At 45.5% G+C, this 26,672-nt stretch overlaps 4 protein-coding genes across 6 annotated transcripts in view; 3 read left to right on the top strand and 1 right to left on the bottom strand.

Annotated features, from left to right (window-relative positions):
* cep170aa (centrosomal protein 170Aa) overlaps nucleotides 1-9,444 on the top strand; it is a 30,971-nt gene extending 21,527 nt beyond the window's left edge. The window contains exons 11-20 of the mRNA XM_067236513.1: nucleotides 703-826; nucleotides 1,214-2,794; nucleotides 3,088-3,144; nucleotides 4,455-4,716; nucleotides 5,146-5,305; nucleotides 5,842-6,006; nucleotides 6,200-6,288; nucleotides 6,415-6,508; nucleotides 6,616-6,667; nucleotides 6,983-9,444. Coding sequence (XP_067092614.1) covers nucleotides 703-826; nucleotides 1,214-2,794; nucleotides 3,088-3,144; nucleotides 4,455-4,716; nucleotides 5,146-5,305; nucleotides 5,842-6,006; nucleotides 6,200-6,288; nucleotides 6,415-6,508; nucleotides 6,616-6,667; nucleotides 6,983-7,218 — 2,820 coding nt within the window. The 3' untranslated portion in view covers nucleotides 7,219-9,444. The remainder of the gene's footprint in view (nucleotides 1-702; nucleotides 827-1,213; nucleotides 2,795-3,087; nucleotides 3,145-4,454; nucleotides 4,717-5,145; nucleotides 5,306-5,841; nucleotides 6,007-6,199; nucleotides 6,289-6,414; nucleotides 6,509-6,615; nucleotides 6,668-6,982) is intronic.
* An 803-nt stretch (nucleotides 9,445-10,247) lies between these two features.
* LOC136942757 (gastrula zinc finger protein XlCGF57.1-like) lies at nucleotides 10,248-14,440 on the top strand. Its single transcript, XM_067235727.1, has 4 exons — nucleotides 10,248-10,401; nucleotides 10,519-11,339; nucleotides 13,418-13,695; nucleotides 14,428-14,440. Exons 1-4 carry the CDS (start codon nucleotides 10,356-10,358, stop codon nucleotides 14,438-14,440), a joined length of 1,158 nt encoding a protein of 385 aa, XP_067091828.1. The 5' UTR covers nucleotides 10,248-10,355.
* An 85-nt stretch (nucleotides 14,441-14,525) lies between these two features.
* dync2li1 (dynein, cytoplasmic 2, light intermediate chain 1) lies at nucleotides 14,526-18,454 on the top strand. 3 transcript variants are annotated; one of them, XM_067236650.1, is made up of 13 exons: nucleotides 14,526-14,605; nucleotides 14,787-14,919; nucleotides 15,039-15,073; nucleotides 15,281-15,350; nucleotides 15,554-15,642; nucleotides 15,784-15,979; nucleotides 16,070-16,138; nucleotides 16,230-16,307; nucleotides 16,471-16,550; nucleotides 17,012-17,082; nucleotides 17,166-17,263; nucleotides 17,356-17,448; nucleotides 18,250-18,454. In XM_067236650.1, exons 1-13 carry the CDS (start codon nucleotides 14,592-14,594, stop codon nucleotides 18,310-18,312), a joined length of 1,089 nt encoding a protein of 362 aa, XP_067092751.1. In that variant the 5' UTR covers nucleotides 14,526-14,591; the 3' UTR covers nucleotides 18,313-18,454. The 3 variants fall into 3 exon arrangements, with proteins under 3 accessions (XP_067092751.1, XP_067092754.1, XP_067092753.1); XM_067236652.1 differs by having other exon boundaries at nucleotides 14,539-14,605; nucleotides 14,790-14,919; XM_067236653.1 differs by lacking the exon at nucleotides 16,070-16,138.
* Nucleotides 18,455-18,939: 485 nt separating this feature from the next.
* abcg5 (ATP-binding cassette, sub-family G (WHITE), member 5) lies at nucleotides 18,940-26,091 on the bottom strand. The gene is made up of 13 exons (XM_067236887.1): nucleotides 25,922-26,091; nucleotides 25,033-25,154; nucleotides 24,771-24,907; nucleotides 23,546-23,644; nucleotides 22,966-23,098; nucleotides 21,817-21,956; nucleotides 21,604-21,733; nucleotides 21,281-21,494; nucleotides 20,903-21,108; nucleotides 20,484-20,622; nucleotides 19,908-20,093; nucleotides 19,535-19,647; nucleotides 18,940-19,343 (listed from the first exon to the last, which is right to left on the bottom strand). Exons 1-13 carry the CDS (start codon nucleotides 26,089-26,091, stop codon nucleotides 19,162-19,164), a joined length of 1,971 nt encoding a protein of 656 aa, XP_067092988.1. The 3' UTR covers nucleotides 18,940-19,161.
* Nucleotides 26,092-26,672: the final 581 nt, after the last annotated feature.

The following is a 26,672-nucleotide window of genomic DNA, read 5'->3' as shown; positions in this document are numbered from 1 at the left end:
CATAGATGCACAAAGGGAGAGGGAGAGGGGGAGAGAGAGCGAGGGAGAGAGAGAAAGAGACAGAGGGAAGAGAGAGAGAGAGAGGGAAGAAAGACAGAGAGGGAAGAGAGAGAGAGGGAGAGAGCCACTGCTGTAGACTACACAGCCTCCTCCCTCTTGTCACGGCAAGCTGCCTTGGGGAAAGAGAGTACAGTTCCTTATCTCCCTATGAACTAGGTCAGTCTCTAGTCTGATCAGCCTACTCACTGGAGAGCAGGGGAGGGGTGTGGACAGGCTGGGCCAGCAGGACACCGAGGAAGCAGCATAGCTGAGCTTCCTAGTGCTGTTACTGGTCACACACCCTACTGAACAAATAGACAGCTCGATGTATTTCAACTGTTTTACTTGTGTTCCTACTTAAGTACAAACATTTTCATTAGTTGTCAGTGAGCATGTGGATGTACAACATCTGTACATTTTAAGCACACCTGCAGTTGTGTAAAAAAAGATAAATGTCATGGATACGTATTAAGCTCTCATTTTATACATTTGAATTTGATTTAAGTATACTATTTTCCCTCTTGGGAATGCATGTGGTTCTGATTCACACACATAGTCTATTCTCTATTTTGACTGTATCAAGTGACCGAATTGATACAGAAAATTGTATATGCTTGAAATAATGCTAACTAGGTTGTGATCTGTCCCCCCCCCCCCTTGCAGGGCGTGGCCAGTGAGTCAGGTGACCGCTGGGTCTCTCAGTGGGCCAGTCTAGCGGCCAATCACACAAGGACGGACCCAGAGGGCTCTGGGGCGGAGCCTCCTGCCTTCCTCCATCAGGAGAGAGGTACGGTGCTGCCTCCTCAGATCACACACTCACATCTGATTCACTGGACAAGTATGTTAACCTCCAGGAATTTGGTCCCGGCCATTGGTGCCTCTCAAGCAATGCAGACAACAGTACAGACAGTGTACATATCATTTACAGATATACAGATACATAATATACAGATTATGTAGAAGTCGAATACATAAGGTGCAAGTGTGTGGATAAGAGCGTCTGCTAAATGACTAAATGTGTGTGATAGTCCAAACAATAATGTGCATTGTATTTTGCATGGGAGTGAAACAAACATAAGTCATTACAAAGATGATCGCCAGTAAGGTACTGTATGTATATTAATGTAAGATTGAACAATCGTGGAATGTACCTTATACCAAATCTGCCTTTCAGAAGCTGATGCCTTCGAGTCTGGCGTGTCCATCAGAAGCGCCGGCTCGATCACCTCCAGTCTCACCGAGCGCAAACGCAGAACCCTCCCCCAGCTCCCCCTGGAGGACCCCCGCACCAGAGCGCCCTCCGCCCCCGCCCTGGGCCCGGGCCTGCGCTCCGAGATCGGGGAGAAGCAGGACACCGAGCCCCAGGAGAAGGAGGGCCAGCTGGAGCACAGAGGAGACGGCTGGAGCCTCACCCCCGTAGAGGCCGGAGGAGGGGAGATGACCGCTAGGCAAAGCCTGGCCTCGGCCTGGCCACCGGCCTCCTCCAAGCCTCCGCTGAGGCCGTCTGGCAGCTCAGAGAAGAGGGAGGAGGGCCGCAGGAAGAGGTCAGAGGACAGGGGTCAGAGGTCAGACGATAAGTCAGGCAAGCCCCTGGTCCGCCAGGGCAGCTTCACAATCGACAAGCCCAGCGGCGTTGTCCCCGTGGAGCACCTCCCCCGCATCAGGCAGGCGGGCGGGGCCGGGGGCCCGGGCCTGGGGCGCGAGAGGAGCGACTCGGTTGGCAGCATGGACACGGCGACCCTGCTGAAGGACACGGAGGCCGTCATGGCCTTCCTGGAGGCCAAGCTGAGGGACGAGAAGAAGAGCGCCTCCGGCCAGCGTCCCGGCTCCATCTCCCCGGAGTCGGACGTGGACACGGCCAGCACGGCCAGCCAGGTGGCCGGAGAGGCGGACAGGAAGGCCGCCGCCCAGAAGAGACGCTCCCTCAGCAGCCTGCACAGGGAGAAGAGCAGCATGAGCGCCACGGCCAAGACCAGCACCCCCAGCGCCAGCGCTCGCGAACGCCTGGAGAGGAAGACCAAGACCAGGACGGACGCCGGTCGTCCCGACGCCCGGAGGTCCGTCCAGCCGGGGTCGTCCACACGCGGGCGCCAGCCCTCCCTGGACCTCACGGACGACGACCAGACATCCTTCCCCATCTCAGACATCCTCTCCTCAGACCAGGAGACGAGCTACTCTGGGCCGGGGCGCTCGTACGGCCGGGGCTCGCTCACCTCCACGGACGATCTGCTGCATTCCAAGATGGAGTCCAGCGGGCGAGTCGGCAAGACCTCCAGCAGCTACACCAAGCCCAGTAAAACCCTCCATGCTGCCACAGCCTCGTCCATTGGAAAACAGGCCTCCCTGCCTCAGCCGAGGCCCACCAGGGCCTCCCTGCTCCGCCGGGCCCGACTGGGGGACACCTCGGACACAGACCTGGCCGACGCGGACCAGGTGTCCGTGGCGTCGGAGGTGTCCACCACCAGCTCCACCTCCAAGCCGCCGTCCGGTCGCAAGGGCCCGTCTCGTCTGGACATGCTGGCCCAGCCCAGGAGGACCCGGCTGGGCTCCATTTCCGCCCGCAGTGACTCTGAATGCACCGTAGCTCGGAGCTCCGCCTCCGGCCGGCTGTCTGCTGAGACCGCCCTGCGTCTGGGACTCAGGCCCACCACGCCCACTGACAACAAGATGGCGCCTCGCATGAGAGCCAACAGCGTGTCCAAGCTGACCGATACTAAGACCAAGGTCACGACCTCTGCCTACGGCTTGCCCTCAGGTGAGGACATAACACACATTAGTCATGATATGACCTCTAAAACCTACCTTTATATATGGGTTCACAAAGCTTTTTGGATCCTTTAATTATGCTGTGTAAAAAAAAGTACAATTTCCCGCCCTGACTATACTTACTATGCCAGGAATCTCTTGTCCTTGTCTTGATGTCCTCGATTATCCCTGTCGGTGTTGTAATCGATTTAATGATCTGTGTTTGGTTTCTCGGTGTGTTTCCCGTGAGTTGTGTTGTGATAAGTGTGTGGTGATGAATGTCAAATCGTTCCCACTGTCCAGAAAGCTCTCAGCCTGAACCTGAGGGTGGCACTACAGAGGAGCAGGAGGAGCTGATGGGTACTGTACCACAGAGAGCTCTGTGTGTGTGTGCGCGCGCAAAATGCTTTTCATTTTCCCACGTTGCTTTGTTTGATTTAACGTTTGCTGGGTCAGTAGAAGTTAAATCTCACCTAATTTCTTCCAGAGCAATCACCAGGCAGACTGAATCAAGCACACATGAAGTAACTGAATGACAAATGAATAGTATTTTGAGCCTGCTCTGATGAGCGTTGCAGTGTGTAGTATCATGTGTGTTCCCCCCATCCCAGCACTGCAGTGATGACTGGAATGCTCTACTCTGCTATCTGCTTCCCAAACACAATCCTAACTCGTCCTCTTAAAACCAGAGTCAGTTGATCAAGCCTGGAATGATCTGGCAGTTATCTCAAGGCCACAGGGCCAGAGAGAGAGGGAGCTGGTCAAATTGAGTGTAACTGAACTAACAGGAGAGTACTCCACCTAGTGGAAAGCTGTGGACATTCACATAGCAGTTTTGTGAACCATGTGTTGGACTAAATCCCATGTTTGGCTGCCAGATAAATAGATTTTCACTTCATAACCTGCTGTTAAATTTAGTTAATCCAGTATGTGTACTTACCAGAAAGAGCATGATGTCATCATTGTGTAAGGACAATAGCTTCTGCTTCATTTGAAGAACTGCAAAGCCATCCTCCATGGGTAGGGTGCGTTTGGTTAGGTGCGCTTGTTGTGAAACCCCAGGTTTTGGAGCTCAAGCGATGGACACCCTCCTGTGTGAGCCCCAGCTCTGCTTGGGGAAGGGGCGTTGTGTGGTGTGCTCTGATTGGGTGTGCAGTGATGGGAATCTTATTAACAGCTTGGCTTTCATAACTGTCGTGTTCAGTTGCTATTTTAGCAAAGCTTACATTTTCCTTTCTCCAAATGGCGACAGATGATTTTAGCTTCTCAGATTTCCATAGTAACCTTTCCTTCAACATGGCCTCCATGCGATTGAAGTTTCACATCTTTGAAATACTTCACACATACTTTCACTCCTGAAATACTGTAACAAAACGATGGTCCTGCTCAGACACAGCTCCTCACCACTGCACTAGAATAGTTCTGTGGGTCTTTAGAAAGGTTTTAAACACTCAAACATATTCTCCACTTTTTGAGTTCTACCATCTAGCTATGTACTCTTTTCACAACTACATTGTGGCATGGGTCAAAGGGGCTGTTTTTGGACAGGGTCAATATCATACACTTTTGTACCAAACAGAATGGTAACACATACATAACACTGAATACCCCTCTGACTTAACTTGGATTTTAAAAATCTCTTCCTTCCTTCCCTCCCCGTCTTCTACCAGCGTCCAACAGGTGGCGCCGGTTGCCTCCTGAGTACGGCTCCACCTCCGAGGAGGAGTTTGGCTCAAACAGGAACTTGTCCAAACATGGCCGCCCCCACCTGAGGCCCTCCCATATCCTCCGAAGCCCCCGTTTGCCCGGCGCCACCCCCAGCCCAGTGTCAGGCTCCGCCCCCGGCCCCGGGGGCATGGTCCTCAAACACAGGATGCGGGAGCAGGATGAGTATATCCGAGACTGGACGGCCCACAGTGAAGAGATCGCCAGGTACTTATCTACTCTGATACACACACATACACTCATAATGTTAGACATTTAAATACAGGCAACGATAATCCCTCATTCACACAATGAACCACACCCACCTTGATACTTATATCAGGGTTTCCCGCAGAAAATTGGTTAGTTAAGGTGGTAGGGTGACTGGCATTGGTCACTGTTTGGAATGGGAGAAAACAGGACAAGCTATCGCTATTTTTGTAGTTAAGGCGGCAGGCGTGTGTTGCTTAGGCGGCCGCCTTAACTGAAAAGTGCTGCGGGAAACCCTGTATATTCATGGTGTATTGATGTCTAGAAACCTATATTCATCTATTTACAGTTACAGAGTTTGTTCATTGTCTTGTACTGTTTTGTCAGTGCCTCGGTTTTTCCATAGCTCTGTCTGATGGGTCATAGGTTATTTCCCTGTGTGCGCAGGATCAGCCAAGACCTGGCCAAGGACCTTGCCATCCTGGCACGAGAGATCCACGATGTGGCTGGCGAAATCGACTCGGTCAGCTCCTCCGGCACGGCGCCCAGCACCACCGCCAGCACCGCCGCCACCACGCCCGGCTCCGCCATCGACACCCGCGAAGAGGTAGGCAGGCGTGCACATCTGGACGTGCAGGAGAGCATGCGAAAGGTGCCGGAAGTCTTCTTTCTTTCTTCTCCCCCTCCCTCCCTCCCCCTCCCTCCCTCCCCCTCCCTCCCCCCGTCGTGCCTCGTTGCTTGGGCTTGTGCCTCAGTCCTACTTTGGCTTTCGCTGTGAGAGGTATAATCCATAACATATTGTCGTTATCTACCTTCTAGGTGTCAGGGACTACGACACGCTGAAACATAATGAATATGGAAAAGCACAGTAGAGGATATTCCTGTAGACATTTCAAGTAGGCAGTAAATACTGGTTTAGGCATTTGGTCTCTACAAGTTTGACAGTGGAGCTACAGTGCTGTGCTGCTTTGCTCTCCTCCATCTCCTCCCCTTTCTAACATCCAACAACGAATACTAACTTTTATATGTTTTCACTTTTAACTGACGTTATCACATCAATCCTTAGAAAATATTCTTCGATTCTATCACAGCCAAGCCCTCCTAAAACTCTCTCTCTCCTGCACCCCCGTCACCTTCATTCAGCTGGTGGAGCGTGTGTTTGACGAGAGCCTGACCTTCCGGAAGATCCCGCCTGTCATCCAGGCGAAGCCCCCCGAGATCAACGGGCGCCCCGTGGAGCTGCGGCCCCGCGCCCCCGACACCCTGGACCCCCGCGTCCTCCGCCGGCGCACCTGGAACCGGGAGGAGGTGAGAGCAGGAGGGAGAGTCAGAAGAAAGTACAAAAAGAAAGGGAAAAGGAGAAATATGAAAGAGGAGGAGAGAGGGAGAAGGATGACGGACAGAATTATTTACGAAAATCGTTTTTTGTTATGTATTCTAGGTTTTTGTTTTGTTGTTGTTATGTTTCTGTAGTATTTCTTAAAATGTTGTCTTTTCTCAGGCGGTGTTGGATAGTCTGTTGATCACCTCTGTGTCACAGCTGTCATCCAAGATCAGACAGTCTGTCGACAAAACCGCAGGAAAGATAAGGTACCGGTCCATTTCCCATATGGAGTCAATAACATTCACGGGAAATGACTTTGGTTTATGTGTTGTATGATATATAAAGTCGATAGGAGTTGAGTCATTGAAGCTTTCCTTCCCTTGCTTCTCCAGGATTTTGTTTAAAGATAAGGACCGAAACTGGGATGAGATCGAGAGCAAACTCAGATCGGAGAGCGACATGCCGCTTCTGAAAACCTCCAACAAGGTAAGAGTGAAGAAAGCTTCAGATCTTTATATTTCTTTCATTTCTCCGTGACAATAATCCGAAGATGAAGCTGTGGAGTGACTCCTGTCCCAATGGTTCTTCCTCAGGAGATCTCCTCCATCCTGCTGGAGCTGAAGAGGGTGGAGAAACAGCTTCAAGGTGAGACACGTGGAGGATCATGACTAGGAAAAGGGGGAGGCAGGTGGCTGAGCGGTTAGGGAATCGGGCTAGTAATCAGATGGTTGCCGGTTCGATTCTCGGCTGTACAGAGTGATGTTGTGTCCTTGGGCAAGGCACTTCAACCTAATTGTCTCGGGAGAATGTCCCTGTACTTACTGTAAGTCGCTCTGGATAAGAGCGTTTGCTAAATGACTAAATGTAAATGTAGGAAGAGACAGGGCAAGCCTGTATTGCACGTCATGCAGGTGGTCTGGCAATGGTCAAACAACAGTTGACTTGTGTTTCCTTCTGCAGTGATAAACGTCATGGTGGATCCTGATGGTACTCTGGATGCCCTGACAAGTCTTGGCCTGACCAGTCCCACCACGCCGACCAAGCCCAACACCAACCCTGGACCCCAGGCACCCATAGAGGGCTCCGCCAAGGGCCACACACCTTCCGTCCCACCAGTGGAGACAGGCCGAGACCTCGGCGGAGCCTTCAGTCGCGTCCATCCCAACGGAGAAGAGAATGCCATCACCCAGAAGTGAGAATGAACCAGTGAGACCACTTTTCACCGACGTGTAACGTTGTGGAAACGTTCAGATAGAGAGTAGGCTGGATTATGTCTAACAGACTGTGGCACAGGGAATCATTTATAGAGACACCGTTAAGAACTGAGCCCTGGATCCCTGAGAATTCGTCGAGGGATATCTGCCTCAAAAAAAAGAGTAAACTGACTCTGACTCTGTTTTATTGAATGGGGGTATGAACCCCAGTGTATGTATCTCTATGTATGTATCTCATTTGCCTCACTAGCCTAGATCGGACAGTATGTGTGAGGACCCTAAACAGGACAAGCCTTAAAGCGAGTCTCAGTTTCCTCCTGTTACCATGGAACAAGGACAGCACCTCACATTACCGAGTCAACATGGACACTTTGGGGTGGCAGTCCCAAAGTTCTGATTCTGATTCTGATGACAGTCCCCCTAACACCAGGGTGTCCTCCATAGTCAGGATTTGAATTTGCATGACCCAGGCCTGGAGCGAATCTGTACATTATACAGATGTGTAATTGATTGATTCTCTGGGTAAACATTTGGTCACACTGAGACCGTACATCTTGTAGTTGGTTCATCACCCGTCTGCAGATTAAACTACAGTGCGCACTGCAAACAAACTACAAATCCCAGGCAAACTGACTTCTCCAGTGCCTCCCCATGCTTCTAAAATATTTTAAAACTTTAATCAAGAGAACATGGACTACTTGTGTGTTTAAGAAAAAAAAAAGTTGCATTTAGTCTCAGTACCAAGAGATTGATAGTGAAACAGTTGGGGTTCTCCACACTAAATGTACTTCTAAACGTACTAAATCGTTTATTTACAAGTGCCAGATGTCAGTGGCATTCGGGAACAAAGTATGTCCTTACCCTTTAGTAGTTAATCAAACAATCTACCAAAGCTAATAGTAGCATATGTCTGTTTTTAAAAGTTTCCCCAAGTGAATTACTGCATACATTTTCAAATGTATTTTGAATGGAAACTTCTTTTTGATGTTTTCTACTAGTTCCTGTCAAGTGCAAATAATTATCTAAAGTCTTTGAAGTCAGCTTTTGCTAAATAGCTCACAGAAAATAAATAATTGCTTCAACAATATGCAATTTTGAAAACCTAATTTCGATATGGCTCTAATTCAGTACTTCCTGTGTCAGTAGTTGTTCCCTTAACAGCATGACACAAAACGTCATGTGATTTACAGATGGATTTTTTTTTTTGACACAGTGTAATGATGGTATCTTTGTAAAATGAAACTAATCAAAATGTAAATTGAACTGGTTATTTTTCACATTTAGGACACTGATCCAGATCTATGTACTGTAGCACTTAGTAGCCTGCTCTTCTCTTCTCTCTGCTTTGTTATCTCTGCATTGTTGCATAATAGGGGGCATTGAAGACAACATAAACTTGAGTCTGTGTCCTTCTGAATATCATTGAGAGCCATTATCAGCCTTGGCTGTGGAATAATAATGTTTCTTCATTTCCATACTAAGGATAAGCTTCACATGCACTCATATAGTTTTGGTAGTGTGTTTACCTCATGTAGACATACAGAAGGCTTCCAAAATGCATTTGCTACATATTTATAGCTATTTCGTAGACACCTACCATTTTCAAAGCCACTCCGATTTACAGAAATGTGTCATAGAATGGAATAAAGTACAAGTGGTCTATTAGTATTTAGATTTGAGCAATAGTGAAATTAAGTCCATCACATGCTGTGTTTTTATTCTGTTCAATATAATGTACAGAATTTCTTATGTCACTAAGTGCCGGTTTTTAAATGTAATGGCATTTTTTTAAAGATAAGAAAATCATAAAGTGTTTAGTTAGATTATTATTATTTTGCACATTGGATTGTTTATTATTTTTCTCATTTTTCTGTTAAATAACAAAAACGATCAAATAAATCTCACTGTGTACAGTGTTGTGGTTTTGGAGTTCAAAAATACAATTTCGGAACCATGTAATGTCAAGTCTGGCTTGACGGTGTAGATTACATCATCTGCTCTTCAAACTCCTGATTCCTATATTATCATTAAGTAAAGTGCTCGGTACACTATTCAAATGTTTACACATTATCCTATCAGCGTTTTACGATGTTTTTGTCTCATGTTTTGTATGAACCACCCTTTTATTTATTTTGTACTGTGTTGTGTCTTTATTGTGTCTATTGTGTTACTGTAAATTCATGCCTTTTACATCGTTAATGAATAAAATACAAACATTCTCAATTGTATTTGACCTTTTTTAAGTTTAACTGTTCATCTGTTAGATTAGAAGAGTACCCTTCCTCTCCATAGACTCCTATATGGAGGTTACCAACATTCTTTTCAACATTCTTAACATCTTTTCAAGTTTCTTAACAACATTCGAATGATAAATGAAATTCTTAAAAGATAAATGAAAGGCTCTAATAAGAAATACAATGCTCAAAACGACTGCTCAAATTATGAATAAAATATTCCATAAATGACACATCGCGTGTCACGTTTGCAATTTCATTTCCCAAGATATGTAGTCGAAATGTATGACTTCATATAACTTCATATAACATATAACAGGGGAGTCAGTTGGCTGAGCGGTGAGGGAGTCGGGCTAGTAATCCGAAGGTTGCCAGTTCGATTCCCGGTCATGCCAACTGACGTTGTGTCCTTGGGCAAGGCACTTCACCCTGCTTGCCTCGGGGGAATGTCCCTGTACCTACTGTAAGTCGCTCTGGATAAGAGCGTCTGCTAAATGACTAAAATGTAAATGTAAACTTTACATTTTAAGAATGTAATGGATCATTTTAGAATGTAATTTGTCATTTAAACCCCAGTCCAGCAGGGGACAGCAGCTCCATATATTGAAGTCCGTTCTTGCATATGCGCTTGCGTCTACACTGCATCTTCGATAAAATAAAAAAATAAAACAAAACAGGTTCTTGGTGCTTTGTTTGCACACAAGTGTTTAGGGGACCCACCCTGTAGTTTACTCAAAAATGGCCCAAATGCAATTGCTTAGAATGATTGTGAAAGAGCGGCTTGCAGCGGCAGCTGATGAGATATTCGGTGTGGTTGAAAAAACAATAGCAGAATACCAACACGAAGTTGCCTGTTCAAGAAGAGATTATGATAACCTACGGCGAATGATGGAAAGCAGTCGCGACTCCATGAACTATTTTCATAGATCTGGTAGGTTACTTATTCTTTACGTTTGTTCTAGGGCTATTTGCATGTGGAATGCGGTTCATTGTCAACTATATTTGTCATGGAAGGAGGCTTTACACACGTTTTCTTGACCCTGTGCAGATCCCCAGCCGCTCACAGTTCCTGCTATCTCTGAGAAGGTACACCCTGAGCAGCATCGAGATGACAAGAGCCCCATACCTCAAGACCTAAACAAGGAGCTCCAAGATCTCGTAGTGATTAAACAGGAAGAGGAAGAAGTGTCACTCTGGAGCTGCCAGAGAGAAGCTCAGCTTCAAAGACAGCAGGATGTCAATGCAGAAAGTGGCCATGCAGAAGACCAAGCTCATTCTTCACATGTTAATGTGGGAGGTGAAGAACACTTATACAAACTATCTCAGCCCAGTAGCTGCACAGCTGAGCAGATGAAACCAAACTTTGGAGAGGCACCCCAGGAAAACGAATCGACCCGTGAGACGCTCTTTGTAATAAGTCCTGCCTTTTCTGCAGTTCAGAGTCAAAAAGTTGAAAGTGTTGATGAGAAGAAGCCATATATTTGTACTGTTTGTGGTAAATGTTTTAGCCACACAGCTAACATGAGAAACCACATGCGGGTTCATACTGGTGAGAAACCTTATAGCTGCAAAGAATGTGGCAAAAGATTTATCGAGGCGGGAAATCGGAATACTCATATGAGGATTCATACAGGGGAGAAACCATTTCCATGTATTGTATGTGGGAAGTGGTTTCGTCATAGGTCTGGTGTGAACATGCATATGAAGATTCACACTGGTGATAAAGTATATGCTTGTAAAGTATGTGGCAAAACTTTTACAGAGTCTGGAAATCTGACAACTCACATGAGGATCCACACACAGGAGAACCCGTATCCATGTACTATATGTGGGAGGACCTTTCGACATAAGTCTAGTATGAAAATACACATGAACACTCACATGAAAGATGTCGTTAGTGGCCACTTAGACACCAAAGTTGACACCAGATAAAGTGCATCTGTTGCATACATACATCCGTTGAGTAGAGCATTTGTCATAGTGATAGTGGGAACATGAATGACAACTGCCTATGAAAGAAGAAAGTATATTTCTGTTAAAATAGTTTTAAAATTATAATTGTATTTATTTTTGGTTGGTGCTGATTTCACATTTGAAGATTGACACAAAATAATTCAAAAAACTCCTTGATGTTTCTTTGCCAGAAGGTCTATGAAAAGCTTCTTTTGAGTAGTAGAAGTCCACATGTTTGCCATCCTTTTTGTGGCAGTGAGAGAAACCATTTTCAAATGTTGCTATGGGAAACTACATTTGGCCATTTATTTGACATTGGATGTAGGCCTCAATACCACCAGAATGCTCTACCCAATTATTTCCTTTTGCTCACATGCACCTGGTATTAATGATCCAAGCAATTCGCTAAAAGCAAAGTTATTATTCATGTATATAAGCAGAATTTAATAAACCAGATGTATATGGTTCAACAGAATTCTATTTTCTCGTTTGTTTTGTTTTAAACAGTCTATTGCTTTAAGATATTTTTTGACTAGTCAGTTGTTCCCTTCTATAAAACACTGAGCATGCTTGCTGGTCCATATATACTGTGCAGCATGTATACATCAGAGATGACTAAAGTACATACAAAACGTTTTTCCTTCACTCAAGTACAAGTACAGATACTCATGTTTAAAAAGTCTGGTAAAAGGTCAAGTGCTGACTACACTTTTTCACTAAAGTTAAAGTAAAGATGTGTGGGCTCTCTGACATATAGCCTACTTAAGTACAAGGTAGCCATTTATAGGCCTACTACCTGTTTTAATGTCACGCTGATAACTGGACCTCAAGTCATATTAATAGCCTACATTAATAAAAAAAAATACACTAGCCTATATATAGACACTCAGCGCATTCTCCAGTCTGATTCAACAGCTGTGCAGCGAGCTTTATCCCCTAAAAAACACACAGAATTTATTTTCTCTCATCATTTCAGGATTGTATTCATCATTTTAGAATTTAATTTCTAATCACAATGTTTTTTGGAAAAACTTCCATCCTTACCGATAAACCCCGGTCCAACAGGGGGCACCGGCAACAAATAATAAAGGCCAATCTCACGTTTGCGCGTGTCAACATACAATTGATAAAACAGCGGTTGACTGCAGTGCAAGTGATGTGCTTAGGGTTCACACCCTGTCGTTTAACTACTCAAACATGGCCAAAATGCAATTGCTCAGAGTAATTGTGAAAGAGCGGCTTGCAGCGGCAGCTGATGAGATATTCGGTATGGTTGAAAAAACAATAGCAGAATACCAACACGAAGTTGCCTGTTCAAGAAGAGATTATGATAACCAACGGCGAACGCTGGAAAGTAGTCGCGAGATGTATTTACATAGATCGGGTAGGTTACCTGTTCTTTGCACGTTTGTTCCATTGCTATATCCTTGGTGCGATCTGGAATGCAGGTAATTTGTCTACATTTGTTATGATTCGAGGCTTAAACTCACCATCATTTGTTTTCTTGTCCCTGTGCAGACCCACAGTCGCTCACAGTTCCTACACCAGAGAAGGAACACCCTGAGCAACGGCACTGTGAGAAGAGCCCCGGACGTCAAGACCTAAATCAGGAGCTCCCAGATCTCTTAGCGATTAAAAAGGAGGAAGAAGTGTCACTCTGGAGCTGCCAGAGAGAAGCTCAGCTTCAAAGACAGCAGGATGTCAATGCAGAAAGTGGCCATGCAGAAGACCAAGCTCATTCTTCACATGTTAATGTTGGAGGTGAAGAACACAACAAACTCTCTCAACCCAGTAGTTGCACAGCTGAGCTGATTAAACCAAACTTTGGAGAGGCACCCCAGGAAAACGAATCGACCCCTGAGACACTCTTTGTAATAAGTCCTGCCTTTTCTGTAGTTCAGAGTCAAAAAGTTAAACGGGCTGATAAGAAGAAGCCATATATTTGTACTGTTTGTGGTAAATGTTTTAGCCACACAGCTTATAAGAGAAAACACATGCGGGTTCATACTGGTGAGAAACCTTATGGCTGCACAGAATGTGGCAAAAGATTTATCGAGGCTGGAAATATGAATACTCATATGAGGATTCATACAGGGGAGAAACCATTTCCATGTATTGTATGCGGGAAGTGGTTTCGTTATAGGTCTGGCGTGAACAAGCACATGAAGATACATACTGGACAAAAAGGATATGCCTGTAAAGTTTGTGGTAGAGCTTTTACGGAGTCTGGAAATCTGACAACTCACATGAGGACCCACACACAGGAGAACCCGTATCCATGTTCTATATGTGGGAAGAACTTTCGACATAAGTCTAGTATGAAAATACACATGAAAACTCACATGAAAGATGTCGTTAGTGGCCACTTGGACACCACGTAAAGTGCATCTGTTGCATACATACATGAAGTATGTAGGAAGATCTTTGTCATAGTGTGTCAACTGCCTTTGACAAAATAATGTAATTTATTTTTTTCATAAATTAGTTGTTGCTTGGTGCTGAAACTGGCTGAAACTTTTTTTTTTTTTACCAGAATGTCTATGGAGAGCTCATTTTGAATGGAAGTCCATATGTTCCATGTTTGTGGCAAAGAGAGCAAACATTTAAAAATGTTGCTATGGGAAACAACTTATTTTATTTATTTTTATAAAACAAAAAAATGTTGGATGTAGGCATCAATACCACTTGAATGGTCTATCCGATTATTTTCTGTTAATCACATTACCTAGTAATAGTGATCCAATCCAGTTGCCAGAAGCCAAGTTATTATTCATTTATATTAGCACTTAAGACCAAATTAAAAAGTTCTGAAATTTGACTTGTCATTTGTTTGGGTTTAAACAATCTGTTGCTTCAAGATATGTTTAGACAAGTGACTTTCCAGCCGGTTTCATACAGTTATAAAACACTTTTACACTTCATATAAAAGTTGCATTAATAAATCCACTAAATTTGTATGCGTGTTTTCCATGTGTCCTAATGTTTTATCTGGTGTGTTTTTTAGGAAGGCCAGTTAAAAAGTGTAAAGTTAAATACATTTCCCACAATTCCTCTTCACAGAACTGAAGCATCAAAATGCGACGTTGCCTAGCGCAACGGCAATGTGTTTACGTCAGAAGAGGCTGAGAAATTTTACCCGAAGACCTAAGAAATATTTAAGTCAATTCAATGCCAAAGATAAGGTTAATACCCTCTAAATATTACTAGGTAGCGCTAACGTAACTTATCTCGCACTATTTGCAAGCTATTATTGCTAGCATGTTGTCACGTTAATGATACTACCAAGCTAGCTGTACCGTAGCCAATTCAGGCTATGGTGATGTAGGCTAGCTAATTCAACATTTTGTTCTTTTGCACGGAAAGCAGTGACACGTTGTGGGATTTGGCAGCCGCAGAAGTTTGTAGTCGGGAGACTGGGTCGGCAGAGGAGGATGGCAAGGACGAGAGGACACTTTTCATAGAGAGGACAGTTTTCTTTATGGGAAATAAGGCCGGGGTAAGCACCAAAGTCGCTAGACCTAATTAAGGCTGCAAATACTGAAGATAACCTTTGCTTGAAAATGGTGGTACGGGTTTGTAACCTGTCTACTTAACACCTTTTCAATACAATTTTAGGGTAAAACCTCGATCTTACTGAGATGCCTTGAACGGTGAGTATCGATGACACGGGAATGTAGCATTTGATAATTTGCAAGTCAAATAGTGTGTATTTCGCATTAATAAATAAGACAAAGGCAGGAGTGTTAAACGGTTCTCCCAGAGTTCCAATATGAGCGAAAACACTGTTGAGTTCATACTGGGCCGTATATATTGGTACATATTGTAAGTAAATAACCTATAATATCGGTGTTTCCCAGGGATGAAGCTCCGAAACCCACGCTAGCTCTCGAGTACACTTTTGGCAGACGGGCGCGAGGACACAACACAGTAAGAGACCCTAGAAGCTAGCTAATTAAAGACAACTAATTCAAATAATAAATAGCCTATTCATTCATGACTGAAAATATAATCAAACATATAGTACTGTACAGGGTTAGAAGAACTGCTTAGTGCATCATGCCCTGAATGGCCTGACTGAATGGCCTGTAATGTGCTTATATTTTTTGCCTGGGTCTCCTTCTGTATTCCAGCCTAAAGACATTGTCCACCTCTGGGAGCTGGGTGGAGGTACTTCCCTATCAGAGCTGGTTCAGATTCCCATCACGGCTAACAATGTCAGGTCAGCAAAATCAGATCTGTACCTTACCCTACACTAATGAGGTGTCACATGGTGTATCTTGCATTTTCCATCATATCCAAGGTGAAAGTCTGTATACTATTTATATCACTGTTAATGTGTGTGTGTGTGTGTTGGTCACAGGGCTTTGTCAGTGGTCCTGGTCCTTGACCTGTCCAAACCCAACTCCATGTGGGGAACCATGGAGAGGCTGCTGCAAGCGACTCGTGCCCAGGTAGAGAAAGCCTGCTCCCAGCCACACAGGACAGGAGAGTCCCAGGCTAGCTCCAAGCATCAGGCCCCGAACAATCCCCCGCGAGTCCTCCCTAAAGACCACCCTGTAAGAACTCAAAACACTGACCGTAGAAAAAAGACACTGGTGTTAAAACGCCTTATTGTTTGTCACTCAGAAGCTTGCTTCCTTTCACAGGACAGGGAGTTGATTGACCCATTCCCAGTGCCACTGTTGATAGTTGGCACCAAGTTTGATATCTTTCAGGTACATTTTAGGATTACACAACCTTTTTCCGAATGTGGGTTATGTAGTTATAAATATACTGTACTCATTTAACCCTCAACCTATTTTCCAGGACTTTGACTCTGAGAAGAGGAAGGCGATCTGCAAGACCCTAAGGTTTATTGCTCACTACTACGGAGCATCTCTCATAGTAAGGTTTCAGTCCAGCTATGCCACCAACAACATCACCAATATCTTGAGTGTCTCTACAATACAGTTGACCCAACACAAGTAGTTAATATTGATAGATTCTCAACATCGGCGTCTAACTAGCTATCACTGTTCGTTCTTCGTCTCACCCCTCCTACCTCCAGTTCACCAGCAGCAAGTCAGAGAGCCTGATGTCTAAAACCAAGAGTTTCTTCACACACCTTGCTTTTGGAGCTGAGAGAAGGTGAGTGGATCTGCAATTTATATTCTTGTTTGTTCCCCACCCCACACACACACACATAAACACACAAATCTACTGTTATAGACCCATGTCTGTATTGCTGAGTCAGTCAGCATAGCACCTGCTACTCAGATCCATGTTTCAGTAGGTGTATGGGGTGGAATAGGCCTTCAGGACAGGTCCAGGGTCTGTGCGTCTGTGGGAAAATGTTCTACATTACATTTAGTCAATTAGCAGACGCTCTTATCCAGAGTGACTTACAGTAAGTACAGGGACATTCCCCAGAGGCAAGTAGGGTGAAGTGCCTTGCCCAAGGACACAACGTCAGTTGGCTTGACCGGGAATCGAACTGGCAACCTTCGTATTACTAGCCCGATTCCCTCACCGCTCAGCCAACAGACTCCCTTGTTCTACTCTTAATCTTATATTTGTAACCAACTTGTGGTCTCCCTCTGTCCCATCAGCAAGTCAGTGTCATGTGACACCAGTAAGCCCTTGATCGTCCCTGTTGGAATGGATTCTCTCGGCCAGATAGGTGAGTTTCGGTCTATTTAGTGCGCCCCCGTGTGGTCAGAAAGTTCTTTTTTATTTTATTGTATCTGTCTTTGCCTGCTGCAGGTTCACCCCCTACGCCAGATGTGAATATTGGGTCCCTTCATGCCAGAAACCCTCTGGATCTGTGGAAGAAGGTGTTTGAGCAAATTTTCCCACCTGAGGTAATAATTTTTCTTCTTCTCTCATAATTTTTTATTTTTTTTTTTAAATGTATTTGTTTTACTCCCTGATCTTGTTTCTTCTTGTCCGCCAGAGCAACAGTGACCATAAGGAGCTGAAAGATCCAGCCAGGGACCCCCAGTACAGTGAACCCCAGATAGATGCCATGAGGATCCAGAAAGATCAGGTACAAACCACCTGGCTCTGGATCACCAGCAGACTCTAGGTTTACTCGGTCCATACCTTATCGGTCCAGTCTTTAACCTTGTTATAACTTAACCAAGGTCTTCTTTGTAGTAATAGTTTAACAATCCATTACATCTATGATTTTAATCTTTTTTTACGACTTGTACTCTATGATACAAAGTATCACTTCAGTCTGACCGGCAGTACCCTAAGTATGATTGTCTTGGTGAGGCTGGAACCAGATAAAGGCACTGTCAGTGTGCCATGGTATTTAAACTTGAGTAACCCTTCCTAAACCATCTGCAAGGTGTTATCACAGACCTCACCTGAGGCTGTGCTTCCAGCTTCCCCATTGGACAGCAAGTGCTAGCAAGGGTGTGGTCAGCCAATAGGAGTAAAGATGCTCAAGGTCTGTCGGTGCCAGCTAGACTGTATCGTCGGGCAGCTTTTAACACGTGTCTGGCCAGCCACTGCCAGGCTATCCAAACACAGGCCATATGCATCACAAACGTGTGTGTTCATATTTAATGTCCACCAAAGTGTGTCTCTTTGATCCTTGAGTTTCACTGGTGTCAACTCAGATTGCTAAAATGCCGCACTTATGTTAGTCAATCGAGAGAAGCTTCGTAAATGTATTGAGTTAAAGTGACACTGCATTAGAGCAATTTCAAACTCCTTGTTTTAAATGTGTTCTCTTCATTTCGTGAAAACTAGGTGCATTGCTTTTGATTGAGCTTGTCCTTTATATCAAAGCAGGTGTTGTTCCACTGATGTTGAATTGCACTGTGTCCTCTATGTACAGGAACTGGAGCAGTACAAGAGGAACGCCTCAAAGTCCTGGAAGGGATTACAGCTGGACTCCTAACAGCACAGGCCACGTGTACGTGTACGGGATAGTCAGAGGAAATTGTCTGAAACTTGTACCTTCCTTTGTCCTTGTGTAGTATGTTTTGTAAAAGACTAGTTTTATATCCTGAAAATAACGACCAATTCATGCTTGAGTTATATTTTTGCCTTCAAAAGGTGTCTTATGTATTTTGTAAAATAAATTATTTATTCTAACAGTTTCCTATGGAAGCAAATCAGTGACAATGTTTCGAACTTAAAAAGTAATTGAATATGTAATATTGAAATTTAAACACCACTGAATTTGTTGATTTTGAATTAGACCTCTTTACAATTGAAATAGGAATTTATTTCAGTGAAAAATAAAATCCGATCCAATAATTCAAGGATCAGAAATTCAGGTTTCTCATATTCGAACAGTAAAATTCAGCTCCCCAAAAATGAAAATTGAGCAACCTGAATTTTTCGAATCTCGAATCAGATTTTTTTTTTTTTTACATAAATTCATATTTCAATTGTAAAGAGGTGAATTCACCAGTATAATGTCACAATTGTTCAAGTTTTAAATACCTGGGATCCATCTTTCACACTTTTGTCATATAACATACGGTAAATTATCTACATAGAGCTAGCAGGATATGGCAACTGAAGATGCACACCAATAGTCCTACTACAGCACCGGAAACCAGAGCATTTAAAGATAGTGGAAAAATACCATGTCTCATGTCACTATATCTGTCTCATGTCTCATTATTTCCTTATAGCCTGAGGACTGTGTATATCGTTATTTCTGTGGCTACAGTACAAAGACAAGCATATTTTTGCTGTGTGCTCATGACGACAGACTCAGCCAGGAAGTGGTCGTCTGTCAGTTCCGTACGAGGTGGTCTCTGATCTTGTAGCTGATAACCCCGAGAAGCACCAGGGCTGGCAGGAAGGCATAGAGCAGGAGGAAGTCCAGAGTGAAGCGGGAGAGAGCTCCTGGGTAACCCTGGTCAATGATCTGACCTCCATCCGTGATCAGACAAGCACCGGGTAGACTGGTTTGACCTGGGGATGATGTCATCACAAAGAGACAGGAATTAGATAGCGGATAGTCCCTGCTCTAAAACAACTCTAAAAGCGTAGTATATTTTAAGCCATAAACACAATAAGATATTTCTTTTTAGTTTTTAATGCAAATATTTTAACAGATGTGATGGTGTTTACTGGAAAGAGCATTGGTTTTGTGTGTCACTTACTGCAAGTGAAGTTAAGACCGTGGAACTCGTTGACGATGAGCAGCTCGCAGCCGTACTTCTGGAAGGTGAGGTAGCTGAGCCACTGGAACACCACAGGCATCTGCTGGGTGCTCCTACGGAGGGGGGCGAGGGACAAACTTAGTACTGGCTTCCTCTCTCAACCATGCTCTCAAAGGCAGTGTTACAAAACAAACACATTGACTGTGGGTTCCATTCCACGATTGGAACCTCCAAAACCTTTACATTGCTGGAGGATCTAAATCAACTCAAGCAAACTGAAGGACGGGTTGTCATTCGTACAGACTACTTCCACACAACCACACGGCCAGCATGGATCTCCAGCAGCGCTTCACGTGTTGGGTCATGGTCTCACCTGAGGAAACCGGAGCCCACCATGATGCCCGCCACGTTGAGCAGCGCCACGCCGCTGTTGACCATGTTGGGGTTCTGCACCACGCCGAGCAGCACCAGGGTCAGCAGCTCCCCCACCACGTGAGGAACCAGGATCACGGCGGCAAAACACAGGAAGCGCCACGACTCAGGGAACATCCCCACTGTCCTGGGAGAGAGGGAAGAGGAGGTGGGGGTCAGATGGCTGAGCGGTTAGGAAATCAGGCTATTAATCAGAAGGTTGCCGGTTCGGTTCTGGCCGTAAAAAATGATGTGTCCTTGGGCAAGGCACTTAACCCTACATGCCTCGGGGAAATGTCCCTGTACTTACTGTAAGTCACTCTGGATAAGAGCGTCTGCTAAATGACTAAATGTAAATGTAAGAGGAGGAGGAGGATGGGATTACTGTACATGCCATATTCACAGGTCGGACTGGTGTTTAATTTCACATTCACACAGAATGCTTGTACTGTAAGTAAAACATACATGAAAACAGTATTCTCCTCCTAGTGAACACACACACACATACACTCAAACACTAATATACACACACTCTTACCAGTAGAGGAAGGAGGAGAATATGAACACGCTGACAATGCTGAAGGGGAGGATGTGGATGATGTAGGCCAGGAACATCTGCCATTTGCTGTACAGACCATCCTTACTCTCCTGGTCACTGATAGCCCGCAAGGCAGGGACTACACACACACACACACACAGGACAAGACAGAGCAGAGGGTTAGCGTCAGAGGAAGGGGGATGGAAATCTTTTAATTATTTCACTTCATTATTTCACTTTAACCGGTGCTTAGGTGGGGTATTTCTCAGGATTTTCTGTGTGGAGATGTGATTTTCTGTGTGTGTTCTTCTTCTTCAATCATCGGTCCTTGCTCTGCACTGCTACCAGTGTCTCCTACCCTATAACACTGTCAGGTACGGTAGAGCATGCGGTTGTAAGGCATCACGGTGGACACTCACACAGAGCAACAGCGTTCAGCATGCCAGTGTAGGGCGACGCCCCCATGGACTGGTAGATGATGCCTATCCGGTCCTGCACTGCCCCCTTTGTGACGTCCAGGTCCAGCCTCATGACGAAGAAGGCTACAAAGAGGCCGTAGATCAGGTTCTGGGACAGACGCATGAGGACGCCCATCCTGTCTCTGGACAAGTTCCTCACCGTCCTCCTACACACAAACACACACACACACAAGAGAGAGAGAGAGAGAGAGAGAGAGAGAGAGAGAGAGAGAGAGAGAGAGAGAGAGAGAGAGAGAGAGAAAGGTATGGAAAATTCGATATCTCATTCGTTCTCAATTCAAATTTGAGGGGAGAAAAAAGAAGAAGCTGTGTTTTGACCTGAGCAGCACAGCCAGCTTGGTGAATCCGCTGGGAGACTCTGTGCTCTTGAAGGGGATGCCAGGTTTGTCTGTCCTCTGACTGCTCTGCTCGATCTGGCGCAGCATGCTCTGGTAGATCTCTGACCTCTGATAGGACGAGGTGATGTCGTGCATGCGACTGTAGGTGGCGGCCTCTCTCTCGCTGTTGCGAGTGTCCACCGACGTCAGGTCCACTGGAAGCCAATCAGAGGACAGCTGGATGAGAGAGGGGTCAGGGGTGATGACAGATAATAGTTAGGCCGGATGTCGGAATGGAGTCGGGTGGAGCTAAGTGCTCGGTACCGTAGATATCAAAAGGGTTGCAGTAGTCGGGACATTCGTAACCACTCTGGCTGAAGAAGTCCACCATCTCCCCCGGCTGTCCACAGAAAACCATCTCTCCTCTGCTCATGATGGCAATTCTGCTGAAGACCTGGGGAGCAGAAACACATGAATGATCAACACTAAAAGATTCACAGTCGAAGTTTAGATGGAGGCATCTCCAATCTTTCTCACCCTAAAGAGCTCAGAACGTGGTTGGTGGATGGTCACTATGACGATACGGTCCCTCCTGGCCAGCTCTGCCAGCAGCACCACGATCTGATTGGCGGTCATGCTATCCAATCCTGTGGTCGGCTCATCCAGAAGAATGACCTCTGTAATGACATTGCCATGTTAAGCACATTAAAGGCAGGATTGGTACATTTTGTGAACCTAGAAATTTTGGCTTGAGTTTGAAAGGATTCAAACCCAAATATCCCTCCCTCCAAAGCCATTCCCCTAAAACACATAACGATCTGCCTGACTAATGCCGGGAAGTAGAGAGGTAGGTAGCTAGACAGACAAGTATCATCCGTCTAATCATTGTATTAGGATGTGAAGTTTATTTGAGCAAATATGACAAAAAGTGCATCTCTACATTACCGACCCTGCCTTTAAGCTACACAAAACAGAAGTTATACAAAATAAATGATATCAGCTGGTGCTAAGTTTTAAAAGCTTAACTTTTTAAAGTGGGACAGACCTCTCAAAGGGGAAGTTCTGTTAAAGATAATGTACTTTCTGTTAATTTCTCTAATTAGGACAATTAAAAGATTGCCTCTTAATATAAAGGCTGAGTGGAATTAGCAGAAACATTAATTGTGTGTGATTAATTCATTTCCTGGTTGATTGAAGAGGCAGCGAATGGAAACTCTCATTACTGCGGCCCACTATTCAAAAGTAGAGTGGTCTGTCTAATCCTGAATGAAGCCTGAGACCCCTCAACCCCCCTGGGGGTCCCCTGGCCCTGATAAAGTCCACCTGGGACCCCCCCCAAGACCACCCCCACCACTCTCCATAGGATCCGTCTTAATCCAGAGTGTGTGATAACCCTGTTTTTCATCACCTTCCTCCATCCCTCCTTTTGCCTTTGCTGCCATCAGTCACTTTATTCCCAGAGCAGGCTAACCTCTCTTAATACTTTACGAGGGACGGACTGGCTGTGATCAAATTTTTCTTTTATTCAAGGTGGCGCTCTTGTATCATAAATACACAAACCCTTTTAAGTTTGAGTTTCTAATTTTCAAACGTGAAATAATAATATATTCATGTCCTTTCAGAGGCTTCTTCTTGGGTAATGTAATTCCGAGCAGGCACCGCCGCAGACAGCCTGTTTGTACTCACTGGGGTCCTGAAGCAGCTGGCTGGCGATAGACACCCTCCTCCTCTCCCCCCCAGAGATCCCTGGGAAGATCCGTCCTCCGATCACGCTGTGAGCCACATGGCCCAGACTCAGCTCTGCCATGACGGACGACACCTGTGTGTCCATGATCAGTGTTTACATTCACCCATGACATCATCCCTGCCTACGCTCTGTGGAATGTCGGAACTCACAGGGCGGATGCTGCGCTGGGTCAGTAAATGAAGCGCACCTCAAATATCAGACAGAATTTGCGAATGGTTTAATATATGTTTGTGTTAGAAGCCCACAGGGTGTGTTTAGTGTGCAGATGTGATGCCAGCAGGGTGGTGCGGGCGCCAGGGGAGCCTCGTGGACTAACTAAGGGAGTCAGGTGGCTGAGCGGTTAGAGAATCGAGCTGGTAATCAGAAGGTTGCTGGTTCGTTTCCCGGCCGTGTCAAATGACGTTGTGTCCTTGGGCAAGGCACTTCACCCTACTTGCCTCGGGGGGAATGTCCCTGTACTTACTGTAAGTCGCTCTGGATAAGAGCGTCTGCTAAATGAATACATGTAAATGTACCTACCTTCTTCTGGATGAGCTCAGCTGAGTGTCCCTTTAAAGCCAGCTGGGCCGTGAAGGAGAGCGTCTCCTTCACTGTCAGGTAGCTCAACAAGTTATCACTCTGGTGGAGAGGGGAGGTCAGCAGAGGGGAGGATAGAGGAGGAGAAGAGAGGGGAGGATAGAGGAGGAGAAGGGAGGAGAGGAGTTAAGACGAGGAGAAGGGAGAGAGAGAGTTAAGAGGAGAGGAGGAGACTCTTACCTAAGAAGCTACATGGTACAACAACTTTATGTTGATCAACCATTCCTGCTCTTTAACTATATCCCAGTCTCTCCAACTTTCTCCCTCTCTATCTCTGTCTCATGGATGAAATGAGTTCATAGTTCATTTGAAACTGCTCCAAGAAAAATCGTATGTTTGAGAGCCGTGAATGCGTGTGTGTCGTGAAACGACCGTAGAGCTGTTTATCAGCACTCTTTCCGCTACAGGGACCGGAGACAGTGGTGAACCTGGTGACTTCGCCAGTCACCTTAATTAACACAGCAGGTGCTTGGACTGCTACACTTCCAACCCCAACTCCTCAGTCCTTCTTAATTACTGAGAAATTTAATATCACAGCCTCCTTGCCGGCTTAGGGCGGAAAGTTAATGACCGGCCTAATACAGAACCCCCACGAACCGGCAGGATTTTTATCTGCTCCAAAGTGGAGAGATTATTTCCAGCGACCGGGGTATGATTTAATTCATGCCGTGGATACACATGGACACCCATGAGAGAGATTAGCATATGAGGAGTCTATCTGTAACTCAAGTTAATTTCCCCCCAGCAGCCAGGCCACAGTTCCTTCAGTTCGGGCAGGACGTGACCGTTAGTTACCCCGGCCTTGACCTCTCACCCACTCCTACTTTCTTCCACTGTAGCTTTCACGGGCCAAAGCTCAGTGAAATGTCATCCAGCATAAACACACACAGCCACGAGCAGGTAGATACACAAGCACATACACACCGTTATCACTTATCAGATAAAGTGCGATACTAATGAATTTACGGTGAAATAAGTAACAGGGATAACCGTCTGGTCACACATAACCGAGAGCGTACACACAGAGACACACAGTGTTATGAGATAAGTTGAACTTATCTACTTGAATTAGCATAAATCAGATTACTAGCCCGTGCACTGCAGGTTGCATGTGTGTGTGTGTGTGTGTGTGTGGCTGACACCATGCTGAGGGAGCTCATGGGGTTACCTGAAGCACATAGGAGAAACAGTCTTTGTACTGCTCTCTCTTCAGTTTCCTCCCGTTGATGGCCACCTCACCCAGGAGAACACCAGCGTTACCAATCCTGCCTGAGATGGCATCCATGAGGGTGGTCTTCCCTGAGCCTACCACACACACACACACACACACACACACACATACACACACACAGTTCTAGTGTGGTTGAGAGATGGTTCTGTACAGGGCTATGCGATAAGGAGATGGTTCTTCATAGCTATCTATACTGTACCTGAGTTTCCCAGAATGCCCATAATCTGACCACTGTCCACATGGAAGGAGACATCGTTGAGGATCTGACGTATCCACCTCTTCCTGTAGGAGGGAAGATCCCACCAGGGGCCCAAACGCTCACTGGACACACACACACACAGAGACACAGACACACACACACACACAGAGACACAGACACACACACACACACAGAGACACAGACACACACACACACACAGAGACACAGACACACACACACACACAGAGACACAGACACACACACACACACACAGAGACACAGACACAGACACAGACACACACACACACACACACACAGACACAGACAGAGACACAGACACAGACACACACACACAAAGACACAGACACACACACACACACACACACACACACACACACACAGAGACACAGACACAGACAGAGACAGGTAACTTTGAATTAGTTTGCATAGGTTCAGGTACAAGTTTAAAAGTGATGTGGTAAACAGTTGTGTTTCTTAAGAAAGATTATAAACATTCAATTTTACTGGCCGGTAATCAACAATAAATTAACACATCTTTTCTTTAACAACATGGTCTGGAAGTGGAAAATATGTTCTGAGGTTTTAAAGGCATACACTGACAATGATGGTACAGTTAGTAGTTGACTAGGGAGGGAGTCAGATGGCTGAGCGGTTAGGGAATCGGGCTAGTCAACAGAAGGTTGCCAGATCGATTCCCGGCCGTGCAAAAATGACGTTGTGTCCTTGGGCAAGGCACTTCACCCTACTTGCATCGGGGGAATGTCCCTGTACTTGCTGTAAATTGCTCTGGATAAGAGTGTCTGCTAAATTACTAAATGTAATGATTACATATTTTGAACTGTGTAAACAGACTGCCAGGCACCCTTACCTGACAGTGTAGGATATCTTGCTGACACTCAGTCCGCAGGAGGGCTCGAGCTGCTCGGCCAGAACTCCTCTACTCATCACGCTCTTGTCCCCGACATACTTGAAGGACTCCTTCAACATGGCACTCGCCGTCTGTTCTTCAACGGCCTCCATGGAGTACGTTCCGTTCATCTCTCAGCCGTCCGGACACCCACGGACCAGAGCAGAATGAGAGCGTACTTATTACTTACTATGCTAGTGTGATTTTGTATTTGTGTTGTTTCGCTGTATTCCATGTGTCTCTGTGATTATTTCCAGTCGGTTGCGACAGTGTCTGTGTGGCACAATAAACCTAGTCTGTTATCAGAAGGAACTTTGCTCAGTGGTTGTATAAAGACCATGCTGTGCTCGTGTTGGCTACAGTGAGCTAGCTAGACAGGTCTGTCACTCTACCACTTGTCACTCTGCGCTCAACAAGGCTCCGGATAGAGTTGTTCTGTCACACCAACGCAGCGCTATGAGGCTCTGATGTAGGAGAACTAATCTAACTAACAGTCTCTGGTCCCAGACCCTTGGTTCGGCCAAGGCAGGTGCGTTCTGGATTCATTATTTCATGTTTGGGGAAGAGTAGAAAAGTAGGGAGAGAAGAGAAAGAAGGAAGGAAGGAGGAAGGAAGGAAGGAAGGAGGAAAAACAAGAGCAGGGGACCTGAACAATCCACGAATGTGAACGGAAGGGGGGTTGACGACCTCTTGACCACAACCTCTCGCGGAC

Source organism: Osmerus mordax, chromosome 5, assembly GCF_038355195.1.
Source record: "Osmerus mordax isolate fOsmMor3 chromosome 5, fOsmMor3.pri, whole genome shotgun sequence".
Lineage (NCBI taxonomy): Eukaryota > Metazoa > Chordata > Actinopteri > Osmeriformes > Osmeridae > Osmerus > Osmerus mordax.
The sequence above is the reverse complement of the archived record's forward strand: the minus strand, read 5'-3'. Positions and strand labels throughout refer to the sequence as shown.

What these genes read in the sequence shown, in the direction of transcription:
- LOC136942757 (XM_067235727.1), top strand. Translation starts at nt 10,356, where the DNA reads ATGATGGAAAGCAGTCGCGACTCCATGAACTATTTTCATAGATCTG. An exon ending in GAACTATTTTCATAGATCTG is followed by an intron (nt 10,402 to 10,518) that starts GTAGGTTACTTA and finishes GACCCTGTGCAG; the next exon opens with ATCCCCAGCCGCTCACAGTT. An exon ending in AGTCTAGTATGAAAATACAC is followed by an intron (nt 11,340 to 13,417) that starts ATGAACACTCAC and finishes AAGAGAAAACAC; the next exon opens with ATGCGGGTTCATACTGGTGA.
- dync2li1 (XM_067236650.1), top strand. An exon ending in ATCACGGCTAACAATGTCAG is followed by an intron (nt 15,643 to 15,783) that starts GTCAGCAAAATC and finishes TGTTGGTCACAG; the next exon opens with GGCTTTGTCAGTGGTCCTGG. An exon ending in CCAAGTTTGATATCTTTCAG is followed by an intron (nt 16,139 to 16,229) that starts GTACATTTTAGG and finishes CCTATTTTCCAG; the next exon opens with GACTTTGACTCTGAGAAGAG.
- abcg5 (XM_067236887.1), bottom strand. Translation starts at nt 26,091, where the DNA reads ATGAACGGAACGTACTCCATGGAGGCCGTTGAAGAACAGACGGCGAGT. An exon ending in CCAGCTGCTTCAGGACCCCA is followed by an intron (nt 21,957 to 22,965) that starts GTGAGTACAAAC and finishes ATGTCATTACAG; the next exon opens with AGGTCATTCTTCTGGATGAG. An exon ending in CACGTTCTGAGCTCTTTAGG is followed by an intron (nt 21,734 to 21,816) that starts GTGAGAAAGATT and finishes TCTGCTCCCCAG; the next exon opens with GTCTTCAGCAGAATTGCCAT.